At 37.5% G+C, this 27777-nt stretch overlaps 2 protein-coding genes across 2 annotated transcripts in view; both read left to right on the top strand.

Moving 5' to 3' along the window:
* Positions 1-27777, top strand: part of LOC138039827 (carbonyl reductase [NADPH] 1-like) — a 172303-nt gene that overhangs the window by 51952 nt on the left and 92574 nt on the right. The window lies entirely within an intron of this gene.
* Positions 20529-27090, top strand: LOC138014510 (ATP-dependent DNA helicase PIF7-like). The gene is made up of 2 exons (XM_068861592.1): positions 20529-22397; positions 26572-27090. The coding sequence occupies exons 1-2, from the start codon at positions 20529-20531 to the stop codon at positions 27088-27090; spliced, it is 2388 nt and encodes a 795-aa protein (XP_068717693.1).

Genomic DNA, 27777 nt, shown 5'->3' with positions numbered 1-27777 from the left:
TGTCTTTGCCCGTCTAGCCTCACACTGAATGAGAGCTCGAGGTTGCATGGCCAAAATCTTTTGTTTGAACATGGAGTGATATGGGTCTATTGACGATTACGTTTGGACATTATGCTGTGACGTCATGACCGGGATCGGGATTGGCCGATAAAAATGTTCGGGATTTCGGGATGAAGGGAGAATTTTGGTCGGGATGGCGGGATTGAAGAATCCTATTGGGGACCCTCTGGTTAGGGCGCTTGCCTTGAGATCCGGAGATCCCGGGTTCAAGACCCGTTCTAATCACTCGTTGAATTTGATCCTGGTAGTCCCTGGTTCAACTTCCCAGCTGCACTTGTAAATAGCCAACTGGTTTGCCTCCGGCCAGTTGGGATTCTTAACAGTTGTTGTTGTGTTCTGTAGTTTCGTTGATTGTGTTTCATTAATTATGTATGTATTGTCGTATTGTATTGAAACAACAAGTTAATAAAAACAAGAGATTTTTTTCCGCGCAATCATTTGAACGTCTCCTTTTCACCGAGCCCGCGATACCAACTCGTTGCTTTAAAAGAATCCATTCATTCTTGAAATGATATTCAAAGTTTGAGCGCCCAGACGATTTTAATCACACAAGTATTTTCTTTCATTCCTACGGCAGAATTGTTCATATTTGATACCCTGGCTCCATTTTTTTCAAAACAGTCGAGATGTTCAGCACAAGACCGTACAAGGAAAATCGACCAAACTTCGTATCCGACTAAGATGATTTCACTGTTCTTCTTCCCTCTCCTTTCGCCGGGAGCATCGTTGCTCTCTTCGGAATTTTGATTTTCTGTGCGTTCACAATATTCATGTCGCACCGCTGCCTTTGACCAAGTCCTGCCTGGCTTGACTCCACTTTCCCAAACAAAACTAGTAAGCTGATCAGTCCAGATATTCTTTGATCTGGACTTCATTTATAATGCATGAAAATCTCAGCGCTATCAATGTTTCTGAAGTAACGTATTAATCGATTACGACTCGGGTAAATTTAAAAAGATCCGAGTGCTGCAGTCGTGATTTGCCACCAGAGGTAAAGGAGACTCGTGGGAGCTTTGTCCACACACATATGACCCCGGCGCGCATGCGTATTGCTACAACAAACATGTCACAATTTTCTGCCCGGTTATGATTTAAAGCTTTTAAAATCATTACTGGGTTGCCATAGGCAACACAGTCAAAAAACGAGTTAAATTTCACCGTTTCCCGTCTCAAGAAAATGGAAAAGTTGCGCAATAGCTCTTTCCTGTCACTCCCCTGCTAAATATTGTCTTTGTGCGTAGAGTCTTCTGCCCGTATTTTCGGTAGGTTGAAACCTACCGAAAATACGGGCAGAAGAGGGGGTAGTAGAAAAACCACTTTCTAAGCAAGCACCAGTGTAACAAAACAGAAGCACCGGATCCTGGTGAAGGACCTTATCATCGATTTAAATATTAAGTGAAGCTATGATCCTCGCAGTTATGAACGCACTTTTTGCAACTGCATAGAAGAAGCCTGAAAATTTTAGGACTTCAACAGGGTTTGAAATTTTCACGCACTTTAACTGCTTTGACAACGTGAAAAGACCCATTTTAATTGTAGTTAAATTATTTTGCTTATAGATTCGCATATGAGAGCACTTGCAGATACTCAAGCTCGAATGAGAGCGGTCCGGGGAATTAACTAAAAAAGTTGAACTCGCAACATTTGTTGCAACTGTGTCTGGGAACGGAGGACTCATGGACAGAAAATGGTAAGGACATACAAAAGTTGCTCGCATTTCGAAGTCGTCCATTCTGCACTTTAGGCAGTGATCTCTAGCTCTTTGCTATTACAGTATCCTGTTTTAAACACATTCAACAATAAATTTTCGCTCTGAGAGAAAAAAAAAGTCATCAAATAAATCAATCTTACGCACCGAAAATCAATACAACATCGTTAAAATTGCTCCAAAATTATTCAAGCTTTTGAAATGAATAGCCATCATTGCAATCACAATTTTCAGAAATGTTTGTTCAGCGATGCGCTTCATCGCGTCCCGTGGGAAGCAGTCTCCGCTTGGCGGCCAAAACTGGTTTGACGACAACACCTGCCGAGAAATCTGAACTGTCTCTACACATGGAAATGAGGTTCCAGGGTTGTGCGACCAGAGATTTTTTTTTCGTCCTTAACCGTTGATTTTGAATCGTGGAGCGTTGTCACCGACCTTGCAAAAAAATTCCTCTGGTACCCAGGGTATCTTTTAAATTTGGCTTGCCTTTTATTGTTAACTTCCGGCTTTTGCGGTCCTTTTGGTGCAAACGTTAAGGCAAAAATAAATTGACGTGGCATCAGATTAGAGTGAAAGAAGAGGAATGATGAAGCGGAAAAACATGTTCAGTCCTTCTTTAGTGTGTGGAATAAACGTTTGCTTAGTGCAACTTAAGTGCATGACATGCAGGAAAATGTCCGTCAGAGCAATTTGCAGTTAGTTTTTTTTGCAGACTATTGAAAGAACAATTGAGTGAGTTGTATTCAAGAGCGTGTTTTGTTATCTTTGAACTGAATTTATTACCAACGCTTAAAAAAGTAAAAGACCTTAAAATCGGACAGGACATTACAAAATAATCAACGTGAGAACATGTGAGCCAATGGGCCACTGCTGGCACGACGTCTGGGTGACTCCTTAAATGGTCTAAATATCACCCCACTTGAAAAAAATTAAGTGGAACGCTGCAGTTCAATACCACCCAACTCAGTGCCTTCTATTTTTGTGTGGCACGTACCACAGGCAACCCTGTTTACGCCCACGGAGCGTCTAGTCTTTTAACTGTCTCTGCTCACGGTTTTCAGTATTGATCTTTTCAACTGCAGCTCAGGGGAGCTGAGCAGCTCAGCTCTGGGTTGATGCATTCTTTCGTCGGTCTTTTCAAAGGCAAACCTCGCAGCTAATTAATTTAGATTACGACATTCAATCACAAAAAGATACGCAATCAGAATGCAAAACTTCAACTACTAAGTATAAACGGTTCAGTGACGGATGCCGTGAATGAGTTCTCGATTGTTCTGATCTGGTAAAAAGAACACATTATCAGTAAAACGTTAATTCATAGGCCATTTCTGAGTTCATGTCTGCCTCCCCTTCAAAGCGAGTCTAAGTGCGAAATTTTTGTAATGGTAATTAGTTCTACTTTACATATGAATGAAAACTAATTTTCATAACAAAAACTTCGCACTTAGACTCGCTTTGAAGAGGAGGCAGACATGAACTCGGAAATGGCCTATTGTAACTATAAATTATGTAATGATAAATTAAGAAAATTATTTGATAAGAATTTAACAATACTAAAGCTTATCATTATGTTAACACTAAATTACAATTAAGATACAGCTAAAATTATTCGAAATGAGATCATTTAATATGTAAGAGTTGTAAAAGGGCATGCTATCGGCAATGGCTTACAATAAAACTGTCTCTGAAACGATTGGTCTGAAAACGTGGGACTTGGAATTTGCGATTTTTCCGTGTACGCAAAGTGCCAAGGTAAGGTGGCGGAAGTAGTGAATGAAGCTTGTGATTATTGTTATTACTTATCTTTTGAAACATTAAGTTACCAATCGCCTCTCTCCTGGCATACAAGGTAGGTATGCTAAAAACTTTTAAAGCCTGTCTATAAGATAACTCGTTATTGCTTGTGTAGTGTTCGCTTCTGCAGACGCTCTAACTGATCGGAGAGATATTGCGGTAGAGCGGTATGAAAGACTGGACATGCATACTCTACAACTGGGCGTATGCAAGTGATGTAGAAATTCAAAAGGTCATTAGTTGGCGCTTTCGCGCGCTTTAATTGCCTAAGAAAGTAGAGACACGTTGCGACTTTCTTACATATCATTTCTACGAGCACATTCCACTTCAAATCACTCGATATCATAACACCTAGTAATTTAGCGGATGGAACAATCTCAATGTTCGTATTATTGATAGTAATAAGCTCTAAAATACTCTCTGACTTTGTGAATGATATTCTAAGTTCCTTGCACTTCGATTCATTCAACTGGAAACCATTCAGTCGTCAACGTTCCACTGCATTGAGCTGATTCCGTTTTTTTCCACACAATCAGGGAGGGCAGTATCATCTATATACTTCCAGATGTTCGTATTCGCCACACTCAGGTCATTGATCATTATCAGAAATGACCAGGGGCCGAGTTTAGTCCCCTGAGGAACTCCTGCTGGTACAGCACGCCATTCCGATACACAATCACAACTCAGTTTCACCCTTTGCCTTCTGTTCGTTAGGAAATCCAAGATCCAGCACATGATCGATTCCGGAAAGTCATACGAGGAGAGCTTTTGGGCTAGCCGGGACATGGTGATCAATTAAGTCAAAGGTTTTGCGAAAGTCAAATAGTACGGCTCTCGTAGTAGCCCCATTTCCGTCAGTCGATTCCAACCAAGAGTGCAGCATACTAAATAAGCGCATGCGTAGTAGAAGATTTAGTTACGGCCCCAAATTGTTGAGGATCAATCCTCTCCAGCACAGCAGGTTTAACGTATGTGTCAAGCACATAATCTTCAGATATCTTTGACAAAATGGGGGTTAGTGAGATAAGGCGTAAGTGCTTATTTACTTCACGGACGCGCTTTTGCTTTGGCACGGGGACTACATCTGCGTGCTTCCATGACGATGGCAGGCGTCCTTCACGGTACGAGTAGTTCAAGATGTCAGATACCGGACAGGCTAAAATATCTGCGTTTTCCTTTAACAACCATCCAGGGACATTGTCTGGACCGTTAGCTTTGCATGGGTTCAACTTTGATAATTTCTTGCGGACTGACTCGGCCGACACAACAAGGGGGTTTTCGGAGTAGTTACTGAAAGCAGTGCACGGAAAAGCGGCAGGGAGCGATGTGAAACAGTGTATTGGCGATAAGAAAGCCTCATTGATGATGTTAGCTAGGCCGATCTGTCAATACTCTCATACAGATGTTGTAGCGATTTCAATGTGTAACTTTGCTCCGAGGAGGCAAGCGAGCGCCCACTAAGCTTTTTCACTTCTTTCCACCACTCAGATGGTTTACATTTCTTCAGATGTTCCACCTTGGCTTGGTAATAATTTGCGCGGCACATCTTTCGCTTGCGATTAACACGATTTCTCAACTCACGAAACATTTGGTCGTCACCACGCGATAAGGCACTTTGCCGCTTTTGTAGCAAGTTCTTCATGGATGATGTTATCCAAGGTGATTCGGTTGAATGTACTTTGCGCGTGCGCATAGGCATAACATGGTCAAGACCAGTCTTAATAACTTGTTCCAAAAGCGACGTTTTGCTTTCACAACTGTCTGCTGAGTTCAGTATAGAATCCAACTCCAATGATTCTAGATAAGTGTGCATTGCTAGGCGCTTGCTGGGACGCATATCTCTCGACTGAATAGTGGTTGTAGAGCTATTGGACTTTATCCTCACCTCGGTTGAACTTCTATAGACATGTGGTCCGAAAGGCCAAATGGAGGGCGTTGGGTTGGAGTTTCGTAGTGGTCTTGAAGGTTGGTGATGACTAAATCAAGCGTTCTTTCTCCTCGCGCGTTAATGAAATATTTTTTGTTTTGTGATCAGCAAAGAGTTTTCGTTGCGCTCGTTTGGTGGACTGATGTGTATCAAGGAAAAGAATGGCAGAAATTCGAGTACATGATAAGATATTAAGAATCTGTGATCACTAAGCATTATTTTTGTTCGCCTCTTGTGTTGGAGAATGTCAAAACCCTTATAATAAATGGAATTATTGACTGGCGACATTTTAACTAATTGTAAATAGTTTTATAGAATTTGATCCTTTTATTGTAACAACTCGCCCCTTGTGGGAATCAGCTTTTCGATATAAATAATAGTTGACGTAGACAAGCGTGTCTAAATATGGATGGTGCTTAACTACTAACTTACAGGGATATTTTTGCGCGGCTTGGCGTCCAAAAGGAAAATTAGGAGTAACCACGCATTTTTCAGAGGTAATTAAGCTTCAGTTTGGAAAAGAACGCCATACATTGCTTTGCCTTGTATTTTTGATTAATTATCTTTGAAAAAATGCGTGGTTACCCTCAATTTTCTCCTTGGATTTCAGTAACACTAATTTTGTTAAGATCTGCTTTTCTGCATATTCATAAAGCGCGCAAAAATGCTTTTGAATTAGTAGGCGCCGTCCTTAAATATGAAGCAACGATTTTTTCTCCTCTCAAGCTTTAAATTTAAAAAAAAAACACCATATGACAACCAAATATTTCTTCCAAAAATCGCAGTAAAGCTATCTCAGATCGATATATTTATTTATGATTTTTATTTCATCGGGCTGATCGCGTGATCATAGCGTTCTGTCTGAGGCCAAAGAATATTGTGACAATAAACCTCTCAACTTTATGATAATCCATCAAAATAACTGACAAGAACAGTAAAATATACATATCGTGTAAAAGCCTTGCATGCACTTCGGGGCTGTTAAATCTCATGATCTGTGGAATAATACATGATCTGTGGAATAATACACGTAATTTGCCTGAAAAGTCAATTCAATTAGCAACTTCATGAAAACAAGATGAAATTCCGGCAGTGATTTGGAGCTTGCTCTATTTAACAGTCTAAATAATCTCAAATGAATTTGTACAGCCATCTTTTATGAACCACCTTTAATTTGTGTTAACTATTTCAAAATCTTGTATTCTTGGTGTTAACTGCGGTCCATAATTAGCAAAACCAGTTAACTTGCCCACTTGTCCATCAGAACTTGGACAACACTGTCTAAGAAAGGACTTAAAAAATCTTCACATTTATAGGCCGAAAATCAGATCACTTTTTGCAAGTTAATTTGTTTTTACTTTGCTGGATTCTTCACACAGGGATGTTTTCAGAGTCGGAACAACATGATTTGGTATTCGGCCTTAGGGAGAGCAGTAGAAATAAATTGCGTGCGAAATTTTACGACGTATCTTGATTGACAACTTCAATTGCTTCAAGCATACTTTGAATTCTAATGTCGACGCTTATCACGGTAACTAGGCGTTCATGCTCTCAAGTGTACTTGAGCTGCTACCAAACTTTAGGTCTACTTACTTCGCTAGTATGAAACCACCTTAGTGTCCTGATGTAGTGTAATTGGCATTCAGTCGATGATTGAGAAACTCAATTCGGTTTTTGGAACAAAAAAACTTAATTCTTCCTTTAAGAATAGGTCGGCGATGTTTAATTGATGCCTTGGTGGCTAGTTTAAATTTGCTTTCAGCAGGCGAAGGTTACTACTACAGGTCAATGATGGTATTTGGTAAAAGACAATAAAAGACAGTAAAAGACAGTAAAAGACAGTAAGGAGATCATTAGAACTGAAGATCACGACAAACAAAGATATCGCAAGTGATCCACAAGCGTCTAAGGCATATCCCTCTTACTCAAATAGTCGATAAATACGCCCCCCTTAATTTGATGTTTTTTTTTTTATCTAGCGTTTGCTAAGAATTTGATCTTTTGGTGATTTGTTGATACAAATTATATAAATACAAATATTAGTCGGACCGAAGGGGGCAGGGGTGCATTTTGTTCAAACATACCGTACTTTAAAAAAACAATTTTATTAGTTATTTTAACTTTCAAAATGACGCACTACTTTTTTTGTCACACTGATTGGATCTTTCATGACTGGCGCCTTCGCGTCTAATGTTGTTTTTAGCTCGCAGAGTGAGGTTAGTGCGGGTCATTGGACGTGTTTAATGAAGTGATTGAGTGCCAAGCCATGTCCTTATTTAGAATGATTATTGCTGTCAATCTCTGCCTTATAACGACCACACTACTTTCACCAAACCCAGATCAGAAGCAAACTCGCGATCAAACAAGACCGAAATGGATTTTTTTAAGGAAGCGTTGACTTCCAAAACTTTTAATAAGATCATTTATGTGCTAGTTACTGGGTTGCCTATGGCAAACCAGTCGAGGTCTGCGTTGATTTCGTGGTTTTTACTGGGTTGCCTATGGCAAACCAGTTGGAATCTGTGTTTAGTTTCGTGTTTTTTTTATTTTTTTCCGTGTCGGTAAAAGTCTTGCCTGTCACTACCCTGCTAAGTAATGGCTTTTTGCATAGAGTCTTGTCTGTGTATTTTGTTAGGTTTGAGGGGGCTGGGGGAATACGTAGATTTCCTTGGTGCACACAGATGAACGTTTAACTAGACCCTCCGTGAGGGTACACTGGGTTGCCTGTGGTACGTGCACCGTTCCAGACAATTTTTTTCAAGTTGGGGGGTCATTAAGAAGACCATTTAAAGGGTCACCCAGAAGTCTTACCAGCAGAGGCCCTTTGGCTCACAGGTCCTCACACATTCGTACGACGAAACAGATCCTTTTCTGGGGTTAAAAACCTGGTTACCGGCCTGTTAATTAATCATTTGTAGAAAGAAGAAATTCCTGTCCTCTTTAGAAAAAATAGACACGCATTGCTTACGTTGGTAGTGAAGTAACAGCGATTTATTCCATATAAAATGTCAACTGAGCTGTGTGTTGTCTTCCAGGAGATTCAAGTTGTCCTTGCGTAATATGTAGCTCTAACAGTGCACGATATTGTTTTGGTATTGTCTATCATTGTAGTGCCATGGTAGAAGTCTTGGGTGAATAGCCTGAGAAGACATGTGGTTACTAGCAAAGTACTGAACCCAAAAAGATTGAAGAAAATAAATGGGAAGTGAGAAACATACGCTTCTGGGCTGACATGTTGATAATTTTCAAGCTCCCTCACAACTTCTTTACCACAAGTTTAAGCGTGCCCTCTGAGCATCTGACAGCTTTGTAATACTAAAGTTTACTAAAGTGAAGCATCTGTGTCAAATGATGGCAAGATACCGGGTTTTCGTAAGTTTCTTTTTCTGTCAAGTGTTATAAAGTTTGACAATAAATGAGCGAATTCAAAAGAAAGATCACAATCGCCCACCATTGTTTCTACAAAGTCAAAAATCTACTCTCCAAGACGAGGTTATTTATCACCAGGTAATTCCATCATTTTGGAAATAGCAGCTACTTTATTATTCATCGACAATTTTTTGCTGATTTTGGGACTCAAACACGCTTCCAACAGACCTGTTTATTTTCGTGACTTATGCGCTGCCACAAAATTCTCCCCGTATCACATTTCAACACATGTATGCAAACTTGTTAAGCTCGAAAATTACACATGATATGTTTACAAAAGCTGGAAATTTCACAGAAATCTTTTCCAGCGAAACATTTATTGAAACAAACAACATATTTGCGATTAAGAGGCAAAAAAACCCTTCCTATTTCAGTTGCGTGCGTGCAAACGAAACACACAATCACAAAGCATATGCAATTAAATTAATTTCTGACAGTTCACATCAAACCCTTTTCAAAAGAACCTTGATGGTAAATTATGAAAGACAAAAGAAACAACAAGCTCTCATTCAAATAAGTTTTCACTGTCACATTTCCAATTTGTTTTTACCTTTGGTGAGTTGAGTCTTAAAATGAATGTAACTTGCCGGACAACTTAGATGCGACTTCAGTAAACACAGTGATGCATTCAAGGCGTTCGATTCCTTCAGTGTTTGTTAAATCCATAAAAGAATTGCCATTTGACTTCAGAGTTGTATATAGTACCAAGCTAAAGCTTACTTGATATCCAACGGCGAAAAATGAAATTGTTGTCGAAGACCATTACTCGTCACTTTAACTTCCAGGTATTTATTTTTCATCGCCTAAGTTGTTTATCCAATTGACGTTCCATTCTTGAGCTCCATAAGGGCATATTTTGTTTAAAGATGCACTAAAACCTCATTTGCGTTACAATGACTTTCAACGCCATTCCAGGTTAATAATGAAATGTCCTCCCGTGTGCACCAGAGAAATCTACGCATTACCCCAGCCCCCTCAAACCTAACAAAATACGCACAGTAGACTCTATGTACAAAGACACCGCTAAGCAGGGGAGTGACAGGCAAGACTTTTACCGACACGGAAAAAACGCTACGCAGATTCCGACTGGGTTTAGCAACCCAGTAAAAACCCACGAAATGAAAGCGAGATTCCGACTGGGTTTGGCAACCCAGTAAAAATGCTAACAACACCACTAGTGAGGATAATTGCAAACGATACAAGTAATTGCACATGAAGTAGCGTTACAGCTCCAAATACAAAGGGATTCAGTAACAGCAGAAAACAAAAAGCCATGATAATACAAATAGACAGAAAATTCACCTTTTTCAGAAATTTAACTAAATGCATCCGGGTAGGCGTACATCTCTGCGACTAGCTCGATACCGCTAGCACTAACTTTAAGATCAGGAACTTTCTTCTTCAGGAAACTTTCACAGTTCTGTGCTTCTCTCCTTTGGCATTTGGTTTTCAGTGCAGTTCATATCATGATTTTCACATATTTGTTCATTTAGTACACATTTGTTCTCAACATATAAACTTTCTTTCAGTTTGCGGACCAACCCCGGCCAAAACAATCGCTCAACAGCATCTTTTAGTGTGGGTCTACCGCAAACGGCGTGTGCATAAGTGAGTTGTTTGAGCGTTCCGAGGAAGAAGGTTAATACAACAAAAAGCAATATGCTCACAAACGACATACTGTCATGGGCTGCACACTTCGCCACAACTTGATCGCGCAAACAAATGATATTTGGTATGATCACGCTCAATCATATGGTTTTGCCTGTCAATAAAAGGCATTATTATACTTATTATACTTAGGATCGAAATTCTCCAATCACAATTAGCTATTTTAACAACTTGTTTCCTCAGAAGGACGTCTCTGAAGCTGCCCAATCAAAACATGACGACTTCCATCCACTTAGTGCTATAAACTCACACAAACCACCAACGCCTGCCTTCCTTCGGTTACTTCAGGAGGGGTTAGTTCATATCTGTCTATCGTTAGAATCTCTCGACTCCTGTCTCGTGTTGCTATCGCACACCCACTAAAATTCGCTCATTCCTGGTCGTTTTATTCCTACTCGTTTAGAACCAAACAACTACCTCCTAAATGTCAACACCAGTAAATGATCACGCAAACGAAGCCAATGGCGAGAAATAATATTTCAACTGAATAGCTTGAAATAAAATTTGCGCGAAATCTCTCTCTTTAAAAAAGTTAAAGACATATAAGGGCCGTTTATACGAGAGAAAATAAAACGCGAACAGCCCATATAAATGATGCAAAATCTACGTTCACAGCTTTCTCAAGCCCCGGCTTATCCTGGCCTGGGAGTTTATACTCGTATAAATAGTTCCTTTCGCGTATTATGTACGCCGCGGCTTATTTTCTCTCGTATAAACGACCCTATTGTTGTTTTCTCAAGTTAACAATAACTTCATTTTACACAAGAGTGACTATACTGAAATCTTTTTCTGACCTTAATTAAAAACGATCGCCAGCTGTAATCATTTGCCAGAACGATCATGCCTACAAATTCCTGTCATCTTTATTTAATGCGTATTAAATTTCAACTCACTTATGCAAATTAGTTAAACTCGAATACTACACAGCACAATGAATCACAACAGTTGAAACATCTCACAAAAACCTTTTCCAGCATGAAATTTATTGAAACTAACAAAATATTTGCTATTGGAGACAAAAAAAACCCTTTCTATTCCAATTCCGTGCGTGCAAACAAGAAACAATCCGTCTCACAAACCATACGATATGCAAATAAATATATTTTTCAGTTCAAGATTGAACTCTTTCCTAAAGAACCTTTTCCAAAGCACAAAATAGACAACAACCTTTCTTTCCAATAATTCTTCACTGTCACATTTTCAATTATTTTTTACCTGAAAACTGTACAGCTTGACTGCAAATTAAATGCAAATTGCCAGACAAATGAGATGCCACTTCGGTAAACACTGTGATACATTCAAGACATTCGATTCCTTTTACACCCATACTCAATTTCCCACTTACTGTCAGTGTTCTACATACCAGCACAGTTTATAAAATAAGATTAGAAACAACACACACTTTCTCATAACCGACCGCAATTGTTCTCGAAGACCATCCCTCGTCGCTTTTAAGATTCCAGTTATTTATTTTCCCCGCCTGTTTCGTTATTCCAATTGACGTTCCATTCTTGATCTCATAAAGGTATATTTTTGCCACTAAAACGCCATCCCTGTTACCACGACTTTCGACGCCATTGCGGGTTTAATAATTAAACGTTCATCTGTGTGCACCAAGGAAATTTACGTATTCCCCCAGCCCCCTCAAACCTAACAAAATACACAGACAAGACTCTATGCACAAAGCCACTACTTAGCAGGGGAGTGACAGGCAAGACTTTTACCGACACGGAAAAAAATAAAAAAAACACGAAACTAAACACAGATTCCAACTGGTTTGCCATAGGCAACCCAGTAATTATTTAACCAGCAATGGCGTCGAAAGTCGTGGTAACGGGGATGGCGTTTTAGTGGAAAAAATATACCTTTATGAGATCAAGAATGGAACGTCAATTGGAATAACGAAACAGGCGGGGAAAATAAATATCTGGAATCTTAAAAGCGACGATGGATGGTCTTCGAGAACAATTGCGGTTGGATATGAGAAAGTGTGTGTTGTTTCTAATCATAAACTGTACTGGTATGTGGAACACTGACAGCAAGTGGGAAATTGAGTATGGGTGTAAAAGGAATCGAATGTCTTGAATGTATCACAGTGTTTACGGAAGTGGCATCGCATTTGTCTGGCAATTTGCATTTAATTTGCAGTCAAGCTGTACAGTTTTCAGGTAAAAAAATAATTGAAAATGTGACAGTGAAGAATTATTAGAAAGAAAGCTTGTTGTCTATTTTGTGCTTTGGAAAAGGTTCTTTAGGAAAGAGTTGAATCTTGAACTGAAGAATATATTTATTTGGATATTGTATGGTTTGTGAGACGGATTGTTTCTTGTTTGCACGCACGGAATTGGAATAGAAGGGGTTTTTTGTCTCCAATGGCAAATATTTTGTTAGTTTCAATAAATTTCATGCTGGAAAAGGTTTTTGTGAGATGTTTCAACTGTTGTGATTCATTGTGCTGTGTAGTATTCGAGTTTAACTAATTTGCATAAGTGAGTTGAAATTTAATACGCATTAAATAAAGATGACAGGAATTTGTAGGCATGATCGTTCTGGCAAATGATTACAGCTGGCGATTGTTTTTAATTAAGGTCAGAAAAAGATTTCAGTATAGTCACTCTTGCGTAAAATGAAGTTATTGTTAACTTGAGAAAACAACAATAGGGTCGTTTATACGAGAGAAAATAAGCCGCGGCTTACTCTGGACGAGGCGTACATAATACACGAAAGGAACTATTTATACGAGTATAAACTCCCAGGCCAGGATAAGCCGGGGCTTGAGAAAGCTGTGAACGTAGATTTTGTACCATTTATATGGGCTGTTCGCGTGTTACTTTCTCTCGTTTAAACGGCCCTTATATTTCTTTAACTTTTTTAAAGAGAGAGATTTCGCGCAAATTTTATTTCAAGCTATTCAGTTGAAATATTATTTCTCGCCATTGGCTTCGTTTGCGTGATCATTTACTGGTGTTGACATTTAGGAGGTAGTTGTTTGGTTCTAAACGAGTAGGAATAAAACGACCAGGAATGTGCGAATTTTAGTGGGTGTGCGATAGCAACACGAGACAGGAGTCGAGAGATTCTAACGATAGACAGATATCATCTAACCCCTCCTGAAATAAACGAAGGAAACCTAGCGTTGGTGGTTTGTGTGAATTTATAGCACTAAGTGGATGGAAGTCGTCATGTTTTGATTGGGCAGCTTCAGAGACGTCCTTCTGAGGAAACAAGTTGTTAAAATAGCTAATTGTGATTGGAGAATTTCGATCCTAAGTATAATAATGCCTTTTATTGACAGGCAAAACCATATGATTGAGTGTGATCATACCAAATATTATTTGTTTTCGCGATCAAGTTGTGGCGAAGTGTGTAGCCCATGACAGTATGTCGTTTGTGAGCATATTGCTTTTTGTTGTATTAAGCTTCTTCCTCGGAACGCTCAAACAACTCACTTATGCACACGCCGTTTGCGGTAGACCCACACTAAAAGATGCTGTTGAGCGATTGTTTTGGCCGGGGTTGGTCCGCAAACTGAAAGAAAGTTTATATGTTGAGAACAAATGTGTACTAAATGAACAAATATGTGAAAATCATGATATGAACTGCACTGAAATCAAATGCCAAAGGAGAGAAGCACAGAACTGTGAAAGTTTCCTGAAGAAGAAAGTTACTGATCTTAAAGTTAGTGCTAGCGGTATCGAGTCGCAGAGATGTACGCCTAGCCGGATGCATTTAGTTAAATTTCTGAAAAAGGTGAATTTTCTGTCTATTTGTATTATCATGGCTTTTTGTTTTCTGCTGTTACTGAATCCCTTTGTATTTGGAGCTGTAACGCTATTTTATGTGCAATTACTTGTATCGTTTGCAATTATCCTCACTAGTGCTGTTGTTAGCATTTTTTACCATACTTGGTGTAGCGTTTTGTGCTTGAATGAAGCTATTGTGAATGCTTGCAATGACTGTGGCCAATTTGAGAAAGAATCATCGGTATCTGTTGTTGTGAATGTCGAGAATAAAGAATCAATAAAAGACTGGCAACTTCAATCTTGTTGTGCTAAGTTGAATTATTGTAAATGTTTAAAAGGATGTCGCCATGTTGTTCTCAGGGATGGAGAAGTAAGCAGTGTTTCAGCGAAACAGCTAAAAGGAGCCTTGCAGGAGAACATATTTGAGAATGAGGCTCAGCCATGTGTTATTGTGGATCTTGATAATAAAGAATCAGTAGATGACTTGCAATTTCGATCTCGCTATGCTAAGTTTGTTTATTGTAAATCTGTAAGAAGGCGTCACCAAAGGGATCGAGAACCAAGCAGAATTCCAGTGAAGCAGTTATCACGAGCCTTGCATAAGAGCAGACATTTCAGGAAATTTGTTCGAAAATATATTAAAAAGAACGTACCGAAATCTTCTGCCATGCATTTATTTACCAAGTTGAGTGTACTTTATCGTAAGTTAGACTATATGTTTGTAAGACCAAGGTCTGCTGTCAAGAAGAGGAGTATGAAAAGGAAATGGTGTACAGCACATCAAAGGAAAAAACCTCGAACTTGTGGCCGAAGAGTGAAAGTTAAGTGTAACTACACTTCTGTAAAATCTGTTTATAAGGACGTTGACCATATAATGAATCATACAGAGTTCAAGCTGTCTAATGATATTGAGAAAAACCCTGGGCCCATTGATCATACCAGAACTATTCAAGCGCCTTATAGTCAAGGCAATGTGGAAGTGTTTGGCGAAAGTGCAGGTACTCAGTGTGTAGCAATGTCTCTTACTTCACTGATTTATAATTACAGGAGAAGTATTAGCTCATCAATGGATTTGGTTAACATTATGAACATTGGTAATGAATTGTATTCTGGATTATCTAGACTGTCCAGACAAACTTTCCTGTTATTGACTGAGTTGCCGGAAGTGCTGAATGTGTTTAATACAGATTATCAGCTTCAGTACAGTTCAAGTTATAGTGGTACTGTAAATGGCAGATCCATTATACATGATTTAAGTTTCTGTATGCCTTTGGTTGATGCTTTGCTGACATTAGTAAGACAAAACTACCAATCGTTTCTTTTAACAATTGAGTGTAGTACTGTTTCTATGTACTGTACTCCAGATGGTAAATTTAAAATATTTGATTCACATGCTAGAGATGCGTTAGGTATGCCTCATTCTCAAGGAACATGTGTGTTATTAGAAGCACAAAGTATACATGATGTCATATGTTATTTGCAAATTCTGTATGAAAATTCAAATACTTTGTTTGAGTTGATTGGTGTTGAAATAACAAGACTAGAAAAGGAGAAGAATCACCCAGTCAATGAGTACAGTGAAACCACTCAATCAGAACTTGCTGATGATGATGGAGCAATGGTGCATATTTTAGTAAGGAATGATGACGAGTCTTTCATAAAAAGATGTTGTGCTTTATCATTTTATTGCATTTGTTTTTCAGTGATTAAGGCATGCACTTACTGGAATTCACAAACTCTAGATGCAATTATTGACCATGGAAATGAGTTTTATCAGAAACAATTTGCATGTCCTGATGGAAATTGCTGTTTAAGAAAATTTCCAAATAAACTTCAAATATATGATACAACTGTTGATATTGTCTTTACAACACAGAAAGAAGGCATATTTAGTTGTGCATCCAGCAGTAGCAAACTGCTCCTCGAAAACTTTATTTTGAATAACACAAGTGGCAATACTGGATTTATGATATGTTTCTCAAATTACTGTGTAAGTTGTATATTTCAGCACAATTCTAAGGGTAAAAGTACTAAGTACTACTTAGCAATATTCGATAGTGACGGAACACTAGATGAATTTCAAACTGTCAATGACAACAACCACCTCCTTCAAGCTTTTGCTAACACTGTTAAAAAAATTAATACAACTAATGATTCAAAGGTAGCATACATTATCAGATTTCTAAACTGTTACAGTAATTTGCCAAGAACTTTAAAAGAAAAGGTATTAAGGAAGCACAAATCTAATCTGCACAAAAGATCACTTGCTGAGAAGCGAAGAGAAGATTATGCAAAAATGGAACCTAGTGCCAAACGAAAATACTTAATTAACAAAGCAGAATGGTACAAATCATTAGATTCTGCAGAAAAAGAAAAACTCTTGTCTGAGAGAGCAGAGTGGTACAAATCATTAGATTGTACAGAAAAAGAAAAACTTTTGTCAGAAAAAGTACAGAAGTACAGATCACTAGATCCTGCAGAAAAAGAAAAAGTGTTGTCTCAAAGAGCAGAGTGGTATAAATCACTAGATCCTGCAGTAAAGGAAAAACTCTTGTTTGACAGAGCAGAGTGGTATAAACTAGATCCTGTAAAAAAAGATCTGATAACTAAAAATAAAAAGCGGAAGTATAATGCAATGGAACCACTGGTTAAGGCACAACACTTGAACAATAGAAAAGAGGAATATTGCAGAATGGATCCAATAAAAAAGCAAAAAGTAATTAAGCGTATAAGTGATGCAGCAAAAAATTCTAGGAAAAAAAATGTTCAGCATAGTTTGGATCACTACATTTCAGTATTTCAGAATAAGATCACAGAGGGGCCATATTACATATGTTCAGTTTGTCATAGAATACTATATAGAAAAACAGTTATGTTACTTAAAGAGAATAAATATAGTGTACACCATCTTTTCACTGAGATAAAGTCATTTGATGACAAACAATACATTTGTAGAACATGCCATGCGAAAGTTTCAAAAGGACAAAAACCATGTCAAGCTGTATGTAATAAACTGGAAGTTGATGAAACACCACCAGAACTCTCAGTACTAGAAAAACTTGAACAAATATTAATAGCACAGAGGATAGTTTTTGAAAAGATAGTGGTAATGCCTAAAGGCCAACAGAGGAAGATTAAAGGAGCAATATGCAATGTACCAGTTGAATGTGATCAAACATGTAGAACATTGCCACGTCCTCCTGAAAGGTCAGGTATAATCCTGTTGAAACTGAAGAGAAAGATGGAGTTTAGGGGCCATGTTTATTTTCAAGCTGTGCGACCTCAACTGATATTAAATGCTCTGATGTGGCTCAAAATGAATAATCCTTTGTATGATAATATATGTATAGATATGAACAAAATAGATAGGCATCTTACAGTATTACAGCAAAATGATGTTAGTTTAGAAGATTCAATTTTGAATAATGACAACCACTCCAGTGGATCTGGCATAAGTGATGACAGTTTATCAAACAATAAAAATAGTAGGAAAGACAGCACATTTGCAGATGAAGAAAATGATGATCCTTTAAATGAATTTCGAGCACCAACAAGTGAGACTTGCTTACAGTCTGTAATACCTGATTATCCTGTAAGTGTTGAGCAAAATGATGTATCGTCTCAAGGAAACGAAGTGTATGCTATTGCTCCTGGAGAAAGTAAACATCCAGTTTCCTTCATGGCAGACAAACAATGTGAAGAACTAGCATTTCCTGTTTTGTTTCCAAAAGGAAAGTATGGGTACTCCGTCAACCGAAAAATAACGTTGTCACCAGTTAAGTACTTCAATGCAAGACTTTTACATCATAGTGGTAGATTTGCTACCAATCCTGAATATCTCTTCTTTGCTCAGTTCATCATAGAACAGAAGAAAGTATCAGATAGCATCAATATTGCTTTGAAAAAAATGCATGGGCAGCCCATTACTGCTTCTCAAGTAAGATCAAATAATATGCACAGTTTACAAAGTCTCATTTGTCAAGATCAGGCTTATTTATTTTTGAGACAAATTCCAGGAACACCACCTTATTGGCAAAAATTTATGTATGAAGTAGTAGCTATGGTAAAACAGCTTGGGATACCAACGTGGTTTATGACATTATCCTGTGCTGACCTTAGGTGGCCTGAACTTTTTCAGATTATTGCAAGAACACAAGGCAAAAATCTCACGAATGAACAAGTTGATGCTTTGTCTTATAATGAAAGATGTTCAATGCTCAATGTAAATCCTGTTGTTGTTGCTAAGCACTTTCAATATAGAGTTGAAACATTCTTCACTGAAATTCTGCTAAGTAATACAAACCCAATTGGTAAAATAGTATACTATGCACTCCGCATTGAGTTTCAGATGAGAGGCTCACCTCATTTACATGCGTTAATATGGACATCAGATTGCCCTAAACTAACACATGATACTAAGGAAGCATATATCTATTTCATAGATGAACATGTGCAGGCATGCCTTCCTGATCAAAATGAAGACTCTGAGTTACATGAGATTGTAAAAACCTATCAAAAGCACAGTCATTCAAAGACCTGTAGAAAATACAAAAACATGAAATGTAGATTTAATTTTGGGCACTTCTTTACTAACAAAACTATTGTGGCTGAACCTCTTTCTGATGATTTAGATCCAGAAGTAAAGACAAGTACGATAGACAGACAAAAAGAAATCCTTAGACTAATTAAAGAAAAAATAGATGAGGTGTTAAATCCCAGTAAGGCAAACTATGATCCTACTTTAACAGAAGCTGATATTTTCAAATCTGTAAACATAACTGAAGAACAATATTACTGGGCTTTATCCATTTCACCTGACTCAAACTATGAGCTGCACCTAAAAAGACCAATAGACAGCTGTTTCATTAATAATTATTTTATTGCTGGTATTAAGGGTTTTAGAGCAAATGTTGACTTGCAACCTGTATTTAACCACTACAAGTGCATAACTTATGTGTGCTCATATTTTACCAAGGATGAGACTGAATGTTCACAGGCAATTATGAATGCTGCAAAGGAAGCTAAGAACGAAAACTTGAGTGTCAGGGATAGCTTAAAGAGAATTGGTGCTGCTTTTCTTTCTACTAGAGAAGTTAGTTCACAAGAATGTGTTTACAGATGCATGCCTGAACTATGGTTACGAAAAATATTTCCTGCAACAGTTTTTGTTAGTACTGACCCACCAGAAAAAAGGGTACGTATTGCAAAATCAGCAGAAGAACTTGATGAACTGGATAATGAAAGTACTGACATCTTTAAATCTAATATTATTGAGCGATACACTTTAAGACCACAGTGTATTCCCTCTGTAGATAGGCTAAGTCTGGCAGAGTTTGCTGCATACTATTATAAAGAATACAGAAAGGACTGCCAAGAAACAGGTGATGCTCAACCTGAGGTTTTAACTGACGATGCCATTGAATTACACCACGATTGTGATCCAGATACATTTCTTCCCAACAAAATAACACTAATGAAGACGAATGAAATTATGAAGTGTAGAAAAGTCAAAGCTGTAATAAGATATCACAAGCCAAACAAAACAAAAGAACCTGAATTGTATTTTCATCATCTCCTGATCCTGTACTTCCCATGGAGAGATGAAAGAAGTCTTCTAGGAAGTGATCAAACATATGCTTCGAAATTCTATGAGCATAAGGTACAAGCTGTAGTGGAACGAAACAGAGAGAATTTTGAGCCTGATGCTGATGCTGTTACAGAAGCACTTGAATTTGTTAGAAATAACCAGGGCAATACCACCGACTACAGCTATGATTCTATGAATGACCAAGAAAATGCAGATTTACAATCTGAAGAGCAAGGTGATTCAGTACCAAATGAGTCGTTTAATGAACAATTACCCACACATCTTGTTTCATCGTCAGAAAGTGAGAATAATTCAAACGTAGGAATAACAATGTACAACCAGCCAACAGAAATAAGTGATGATGAGCTACGGGAATGTGTTAGATCATTGAACAAAAGACAGCGCTATGCTTATGATATAATTCTTGCCTGGTGTAGAAGTAAAGTGAAAAACATGAATAGTCTAAAACCCGAAGAAGTAAAACCAATATATTTATTTATAACTGGTGGAGCAGGTGCTGGTAAAAGTCACTTGATCCAAACAATCTACCACACTGTCACAAAGACTTTTAGACATCCTCCTATGAATCCTGAATTACCTACAGTTCTTTTAATGGCACCTACTGGGGTTGCTGCTATTAACATAGATGGGACAACAATAAACACTGCGTTAGCAATTCCCAAAGAAACAGGTGATAATTTACGTGCAATGTGTGACGAAAAGAAAACACAGATGAGAATGTCGCTAGCTGACCTGAAGTTGATCATAATAGATGAAATTTCTATGGTTGCCAACACTACTTTGCTTCATATCCATCAAAGACTAACAGAAATTTTTGGCACATCAAATGCACACTTGTTTGGAGGCATTAGCATTCTTGTTATTGGTGATATGTATCAACTTCCACCAATACGCAGGAAACCTGTCTTTGCAAATTACAAAAATGATGTGTTTAACCTGTACCACCCATGGCACCTATTCACAATGATAGAGCTTGTTGATATAATGAGACAAAAGAATGACCAACCATTTGCTGAACTTTTGAATAGGTTTCGCACAGCAAGTCAAACTGAAGAAGATATCAAGTGCATCCAATCTAGATCTATTGATCTATCAGATGTTAATTACCCATCAGATGCTCTTCATATTTGGGCTGAAAATAATCCAGTCAATCGACACAATGAAATGAAATTGCACCAAATACCTGCACAGTTGTTCCACCTTAAAGCCACAGATCAGTACCCTGTTAATGTATCACAACAAGCTATTAACAGAATTTTAGCTAGACCCAGGTCTGAAACTGGTGGACTTGATGCTAATATTTCTATAAAGGAAACTGCTAGAGTTATGTTAACCAATAACATTGATATTTCGGATAGACTTATAAATGGTCAACTAGGAACTGTTGTTAGAATTGAAGTAAATCAAAATAATAAAAAACCCACCATCATCTATATAAAATTTGATGATGCCAAAGCTGGCAACAGTTTAATTCAAAAGAGTACTAACAGTTTTGTGCGACAGAATAGAGTTGTACCTATAGAACCTGTCCTAGCAAAAATTAAAATACATCCAAATAAGCCTTCTTCTCCCGAAATACAGAGAATGCAATTCCCTTTGACATTGGCTTATGCTGTCAGCATCCACAAAGTACAAGGATTGTCACTTAACAGTCTTGTCATTAGTTTTGAGTTGGTCAAACAGAGATCATTCAATTATGGTCAGGTATATGTTGCACTGAGCCGAGCTACCACTTTAAATGGTATTCATATTCTAGGAAAAATTAACAGCAAACATGTGAAAGCAGATCCTCGGGTACATGAAGAATACAAAAGACTGCGAGAAATGTCAAAAAGCAAAGGAACTAATGAAAAATATAAGGACAATGCAACGCTCACTATATGTCTCTTAAACATACGATCACTCAAAAAACATAGTGTAGATATCAAATATGATGCAAACATAAAGAATAGTGATCTAATTGCATTGACAGAAACACAACTTGTACCTCATAGCAATGATACTGACATAAAATCTCATCTTTTACCATTCACTCTCTACCGGCAAGATCATCCTACTGATAGATTTTTGAGTTTGGCACTGTGTACCAGCAGATCAATAGAAATTAAGGAACATGAATACTTTCCACTAGCAAATGCAATGAAATTTGTAATAATTATGAATAGATCAACAACTATGTGTCCCAAGTTTACAGTGCTTTTTCTTTACCGAAAGAACAACTCAAATATAATAGAGTACGTAAGTCATCTACGAAATATCCTTGGCACTTATCCATTTGACATCATTCTTGGTGATTTCAACATCAATTACTTAAATGATGATAGCATTAGACCATTAAAATCTTTAATGACATCTCTAGGTTATTCACAGTTTGTACAAAATGCAACTTTTGTCTCATCAGGAAACATACTTGATCAAATTTACTTAAAATCAACAAAATTTGACATCATAGAGAATACTGTAATTAGTGTCTACTACTCTGACCATGATGCCGTTAAAATATCCATAAAATATAACCAAGATACCAGTATTTAAACATTTATATTTATTTTAATTGTCATGCAAAGCATATAATTTATTTATAGCAATAACTGTAAATATAAAATTTCAATGTAGAAATGTGTCTTGGCAGGAACCATGATGCTGTTAAAATATGCATACACTAGCTATAACTAAAATGATATTATGAAACTTTCATGCAACGATCTTTTACAATGAAAATGATGAATTTTTCTGGAGATTTTGAAAAAAAGGTGTCATAAAGATGTCGCAAAGAAATCATAAGTTCAGCTAGAACAAAACTGGAAATTCATAAAATCCTAATCTACCATAGTATCCTCAAAAGCAGACAGCTTGGCGCACCACCTTCATATCTTTGGTAGGTTTCCTCATAAATATTATCAACATTTATCTATATAATTGTTATTATTATATGATATCATATGGATTAAGCAAAGCAAATTAAATTTAAGACTCTACAACCAATGGAGAGAAAACCATGTTACACAATTTTATAATTAATTGTTTTGGATTAGTAAGCAGAGATTTAGATAATCATATGTCAATTAATTTGAAATTATTAAGATAATTTTTTTCTAGAAGTTGGTAAATTCTATGAATTCCTTTACCAAAATGGATCATGTTCATATGCCACAAGAATGTCCAATCTTGCCTAAGCACCTGAGGAGACAATCTTTTTTTCTAAGCTAGAAGTTCCCATAGCCAGAAAGGGAGAGCTGAAAGGTCTGCTGACAAGCATTTTTCAAGGCACCACCATATGGTGCCTCACCCCATGCCTGTGCCCTGCACCACAAGTCGGTAAGTTTACACATTATTACCTATCACCTTACTCAGATATTGTGAGGCTAGAGTTTCAATAACTATAAATGACAGGCATGCTTCTCTTATGACATACCAGCTCAGACCACCATTAAAGGAAAACTGAAGGACAAAATCGACAATTTTTCCAACATTTTTTAGGAAAGCCTAACATAACTGAAGTTAAGTTTGTGGAGTTATTTCTTCTTGATCCCTGTTTTTTTGCGAGAAAATTACGTTTGAAAATGGGCTTTTCCCACTTTTTCAACATTTTAAGTGCGGGCTAAAAAACTAAATCAGCCTCCTGCTGTGACGTATGATATGGGAAACAGAGATTGCACAATCAAGAGAAACAAGGTAAACACAAGTACTACTGTGGATATTTTCTGTTTCTTTGTTGTTTCTTCGTGGACTCAGTATTAACAACAAACATCAATCTAAATACTGCTTCTATAAGGCGGCGTTCTCGCATGTCTTCCCCATATCATACAACATAAGCTGCAAAAATAACCGTTGATCCTTCCAGTCTGAGCCGCAATGCTGATGGCCCAAAATTGCAATAAAAACATTTTTTCATGTGGAAAAATGATGAATATGCCAGAAAAAAGTTGAAAAGATTATTGTGAATGGTTTAAAGCATAAATAAAAAATGCTTATTTTTTGCATTCAGTTCTCCTTTAAAAATAAAGATAAGAATCATGATAATAATTATAATCATTATAATAATAATAATTATTATTATTACTATTACCATTATTATTGAAATACCATTAAATACCATTATTTACAATAATAAAATAATACTTATTTATAAAAATAAAATCTGGATTCTTGTTATTAAATATCTTTTTCTCTTTTACATGTAGGTGTTAGGATGAATATTCAATCAATTAGTTATCAGAGGATTGTAGGTAGGACTCTTACTAAAGGAACTCTGATTTCTTTTTTCTTGGTTCGCTTTGCATGTGACATGCTGAAAAATAGTTGTTTCAAAAGTCCCCAGTTGTCTGTTAAATGTAAATTTCTTTAAAACCAAAAACACTCGAGTTAAACTCACATTCATCTTCCGTAAAAGTTAAAAGTCCTTAAAGTTTTCTTATTTGCTTTTTTCAGCAGAAATACAATGTACATCCAACAAGAGAACAATTCTTAGGCTGTTAAGTAAAAACTCAAGTGAAGTTATGATCCTCACAGTTATGAATGCAATCTTAGCAATTGCATAGAGAAGCCTGAAAATTTCAGGACATCAACGGGGTCTGAACCCATGACCTTTTGATACCGGTGTGACACTCTAACCAACTGAGCCATGACGCCACTGTCTTTGGGAGCTGGTCATTTGTGGATTCAAGTGTTCTCGTGATGAATGAATCAATGAACAAAATGATATATGATCATTACTGATCAAGTAAATGCTCAGCATCTACAGCATCTATGATGAGAAAGACATGAGCAGATAGGCTCCTATTATGGTTTGGGATTCCAAAAGATTTATATCAAGAGACTGCAACAGTATCCTGCAAACACCTTAAATCAGAAGCAATGAACCGTTACGCTGGCATACCGGTTGTACTTTGATAAAATCTGACAGTAGAATGAAAATTTGGACAAACAAGACAAAGAACATTGATCTTCAATCAGGCCAAGAGAAAGCCTACGAGCAACAAACAAAATTGTGGCCGCCAAAACCACAGAGATTAATTGGCACAAGACAGAATAAAGTCCAAACTACAAACGCGTTAAGCGGATTTATTCAGTATTACACGCATGTAAGACTTAACTCCTCGACAACTTCAAGCTTGAACAGTTTACCGCGGTCCGAGTACAGTTGTAAGATATCACAAATTTGTCACATAACAATTCCTTTAACGGTTTCTAAACGAAAGGAAAAGTATGGCTTGTATAATGCTTTAAGTAACACAAAAATGGTTATCTGAAAACTGACTTACGGAACATGCTTGAACCTCTCCAGGTTACAGGTGAAACAGTAAGTCGGCCAAATGACAAAACAACATGGCGGGCAAACCTGAGCCGTTCGAACTGGGTGCTAAGGAGACAAGTTAAACCGCTGATCAAACGGAATAAATTAGACGCTCCATGAGCGTACGGTAAAGCGCATTTTACTTTTAACTTGATGTTTTGTATACTACAACATAGATCTTTAGAAGTGACGCTTGAACAAATTGGAATATGATATATCTAAAATTAAGAAGACTGATAACTAGAAAGAATAAGATAAAATTGTAAGATAAATAGATAGCAGTGAAAACTGACCGTTTAGTAAAGACATACTTATTCCAACGTGATGTCTTCTCTAAATGAACGATTATCGTTAATTCTTAATTTGCTTTGAATTTAATATTATCGTTAATTTAAGATTCTGTGTCCCATGATTTGTGGTAGCAGAGAAAATAAGGAAATAAAAAAAGTTATACCGTGGATTGGATTCGAACCCGAAGTTTTTATAGGAACCGCTTCTTTCCGCTTCCGCTTCTTTCCGCTTCACCACTGAAGCATTTTCAAAAAAACGTGTATGTAACTCTGTCATATAATATACTAGGATGAGGAAAAAAGTCGGCCAAGAAGTTGTGGCCCTCCCTTTTGAGAGTTTTAAACCTCCGACCCTCCTGTTAGTCCATTAATAAAATTGTGACCCTCCCCCAGGACGAAATAGTCGAACGGTTGTTAACAAATAACATTCTATGTTTCTTTTTGCACGTCAAACTTTAATCAATAATAGAGATATCTTGCTTTCCATGTCGTGCACGTTCTATCAGATTTGGTAGTACACAAGATGTCACTGATTTGTAGACCATCATTGTCGCCGACATCATTGTCGTCATAATCGTCCTTATCACTGTCTTCATCGTTCGTTGTCACTCTCGTCGTAATCTTGATCTGTATCACTTTTCTCGCCGGTATCTGTTGGTTCTTCCTTCCACAAGGAAGCAAGGCGCCAGTACACGGTCCACCAAGAAGCTGAGAGGCTGAAGGCCAAAATCCAACAACTGGATAATGCAAAGAACCCATCCACTGCAGGTTACTTACTGAGGAAGAACCACACATTAAAACCTCACGATAACACCGTTATAAAAATGAACTTAAATCGAATCGAAGAGGCGGAAAAATCTTTGCAACAAATTGAGGAAAAAGTTAAGATAGATCTAGAATCAGCAGTTCTCTCCAATGGAAAAATTAAAACTGGCCGAAGAACGTCCCACAGGTTCAACGAGGATGTCATTTCTGTGCTAAGACCAAGCTAGCTAAGACTAAATCCAAGCTCACTGAGCTCGGAGAAAAAGCTTCAAATATCTTTCAGGTTGATTATGCACCCTTAAAGAGGAAATCTCGTTCGAAAAAACAGAATAAACACCGCGCTGCAAAACGTAAGGCTGTTCGTACCTCTCAGAGGACGTCAGCGGTTTTGCAAAAGATCGCTCCTGGCTTATATAAGGACTCTCTTTGCGAAAAAGGTGACATACACAAAGAGATCGTCTTAAATTTAAAACAAAGAGAAGAGAAATGGGCAGAATTATTGGTATCCCAAAATGTCACATCTCAGTTAAGGAGTGACGCGAAGGACTACCTCGCAGGCTTACTAGGCAAGGAAAGAGGTGAAGCAACTAATTGCTCCCTCGTCGACGATAAGAACAAGGATGATGAAGATGATGATGATGTTGCCTGGAGTGAGGAACAAGACGAAAGTGATGATGATGTCTGCAGCGTTTCTGTACTGCACAAACCAGGAGAGGCATCTTCGTCAGATATTGAAGATTATGGTCCATATTGGAATAATTCCTCAGAGTCCATGCCATACCTCGATCATCTTTCAGACTAAATTTCGAATATTTGCGTTTTTCCTGGTTCCTTTTGCTTGGTTTTCTTTTCTTTTCTTCAGGCTTTAGCCTGACTGTATCCTTTGTTTTAAACCGCCTTTGATATCAAAATGTTTAATAGGCAAGAAAATGCTCCGAAAAAACTGACAACAACGTGGTTATCTTTTGGTGACAGTGTACATGTTTAAATGTTTCTATCAGTGCTGTTTACTGATGACTTTCTCTCATGTTCTGTTTTGAAATTGTAAGAACTTTGCACTAGGAAAAAATTCAGTTGTTATGTGTTTTAGGAAACAGATATGCTTTATAGAGACTTTTTGTAAAACAGTGCTCCATGTTTACATGTGTAATTACATATTAAAACAGATACAGTTGGCTGAAATAAAGAGAATTCTGAGTTTGAAGACTTGAGGTAAATACTTGAGCTAAAAAATGGTAGCCCTTCCCTCAAGGGCATTTTGAAAAAAAAGGCCCTCCCCGAAGTGAGGCTAAAAAATTGTGACCCTTCCCCCAACATAGTAGCCCTCCCCCTCCCCTAAATAATGACCGGTACATTATAAAGACCTTTTCGGGTTTTAAATTTTGTTTTACCAATACCGATCATGTGATAATACTCAGGAGGCTTGGTCGTTTGTTTTGTTCATTAAAAAGAGTGCATGCAGGCATATTCATGCTTGCATGTTCTCATT

The sequence above is a fragment of the Montipora capricornis genome, chromosome 1 (genome assembly GCF_036669925.1).
Source record: "Montipora capricornis isolate CH-2021 chromosome 1, ASM3666992v2, whole genome shotgun sequence".
NCBI classification, from domain to species: domain Eukaryota; kingdom Metazoa; phylum Cnidaria; class Anthozoa; order Scleractinia; family Acroporidae; genus Montipora; species Montipora capricornis.
This window is presented reverse-complemented; position numbering and strand designations above follow the sequence as displayed.

What these genes read in the sequence shown, in the direction of transcription:
- LOC138014510 (XM_068861592.1), top strand. Translation starts at nt 20,529, where the DNA reads ATGGCACCTACTGGGGTTGCTGCTATTAACATAGATGGGACAACAATA. An exon ending in TTGACATCATAGAGAATACT is followed by an intron (nt 22,398 to 26,571) that starts GTAATTAGTGTC and finishes AATATCTTTCAG; the next exon opens with GTTGATTATGCACCCTTAAA.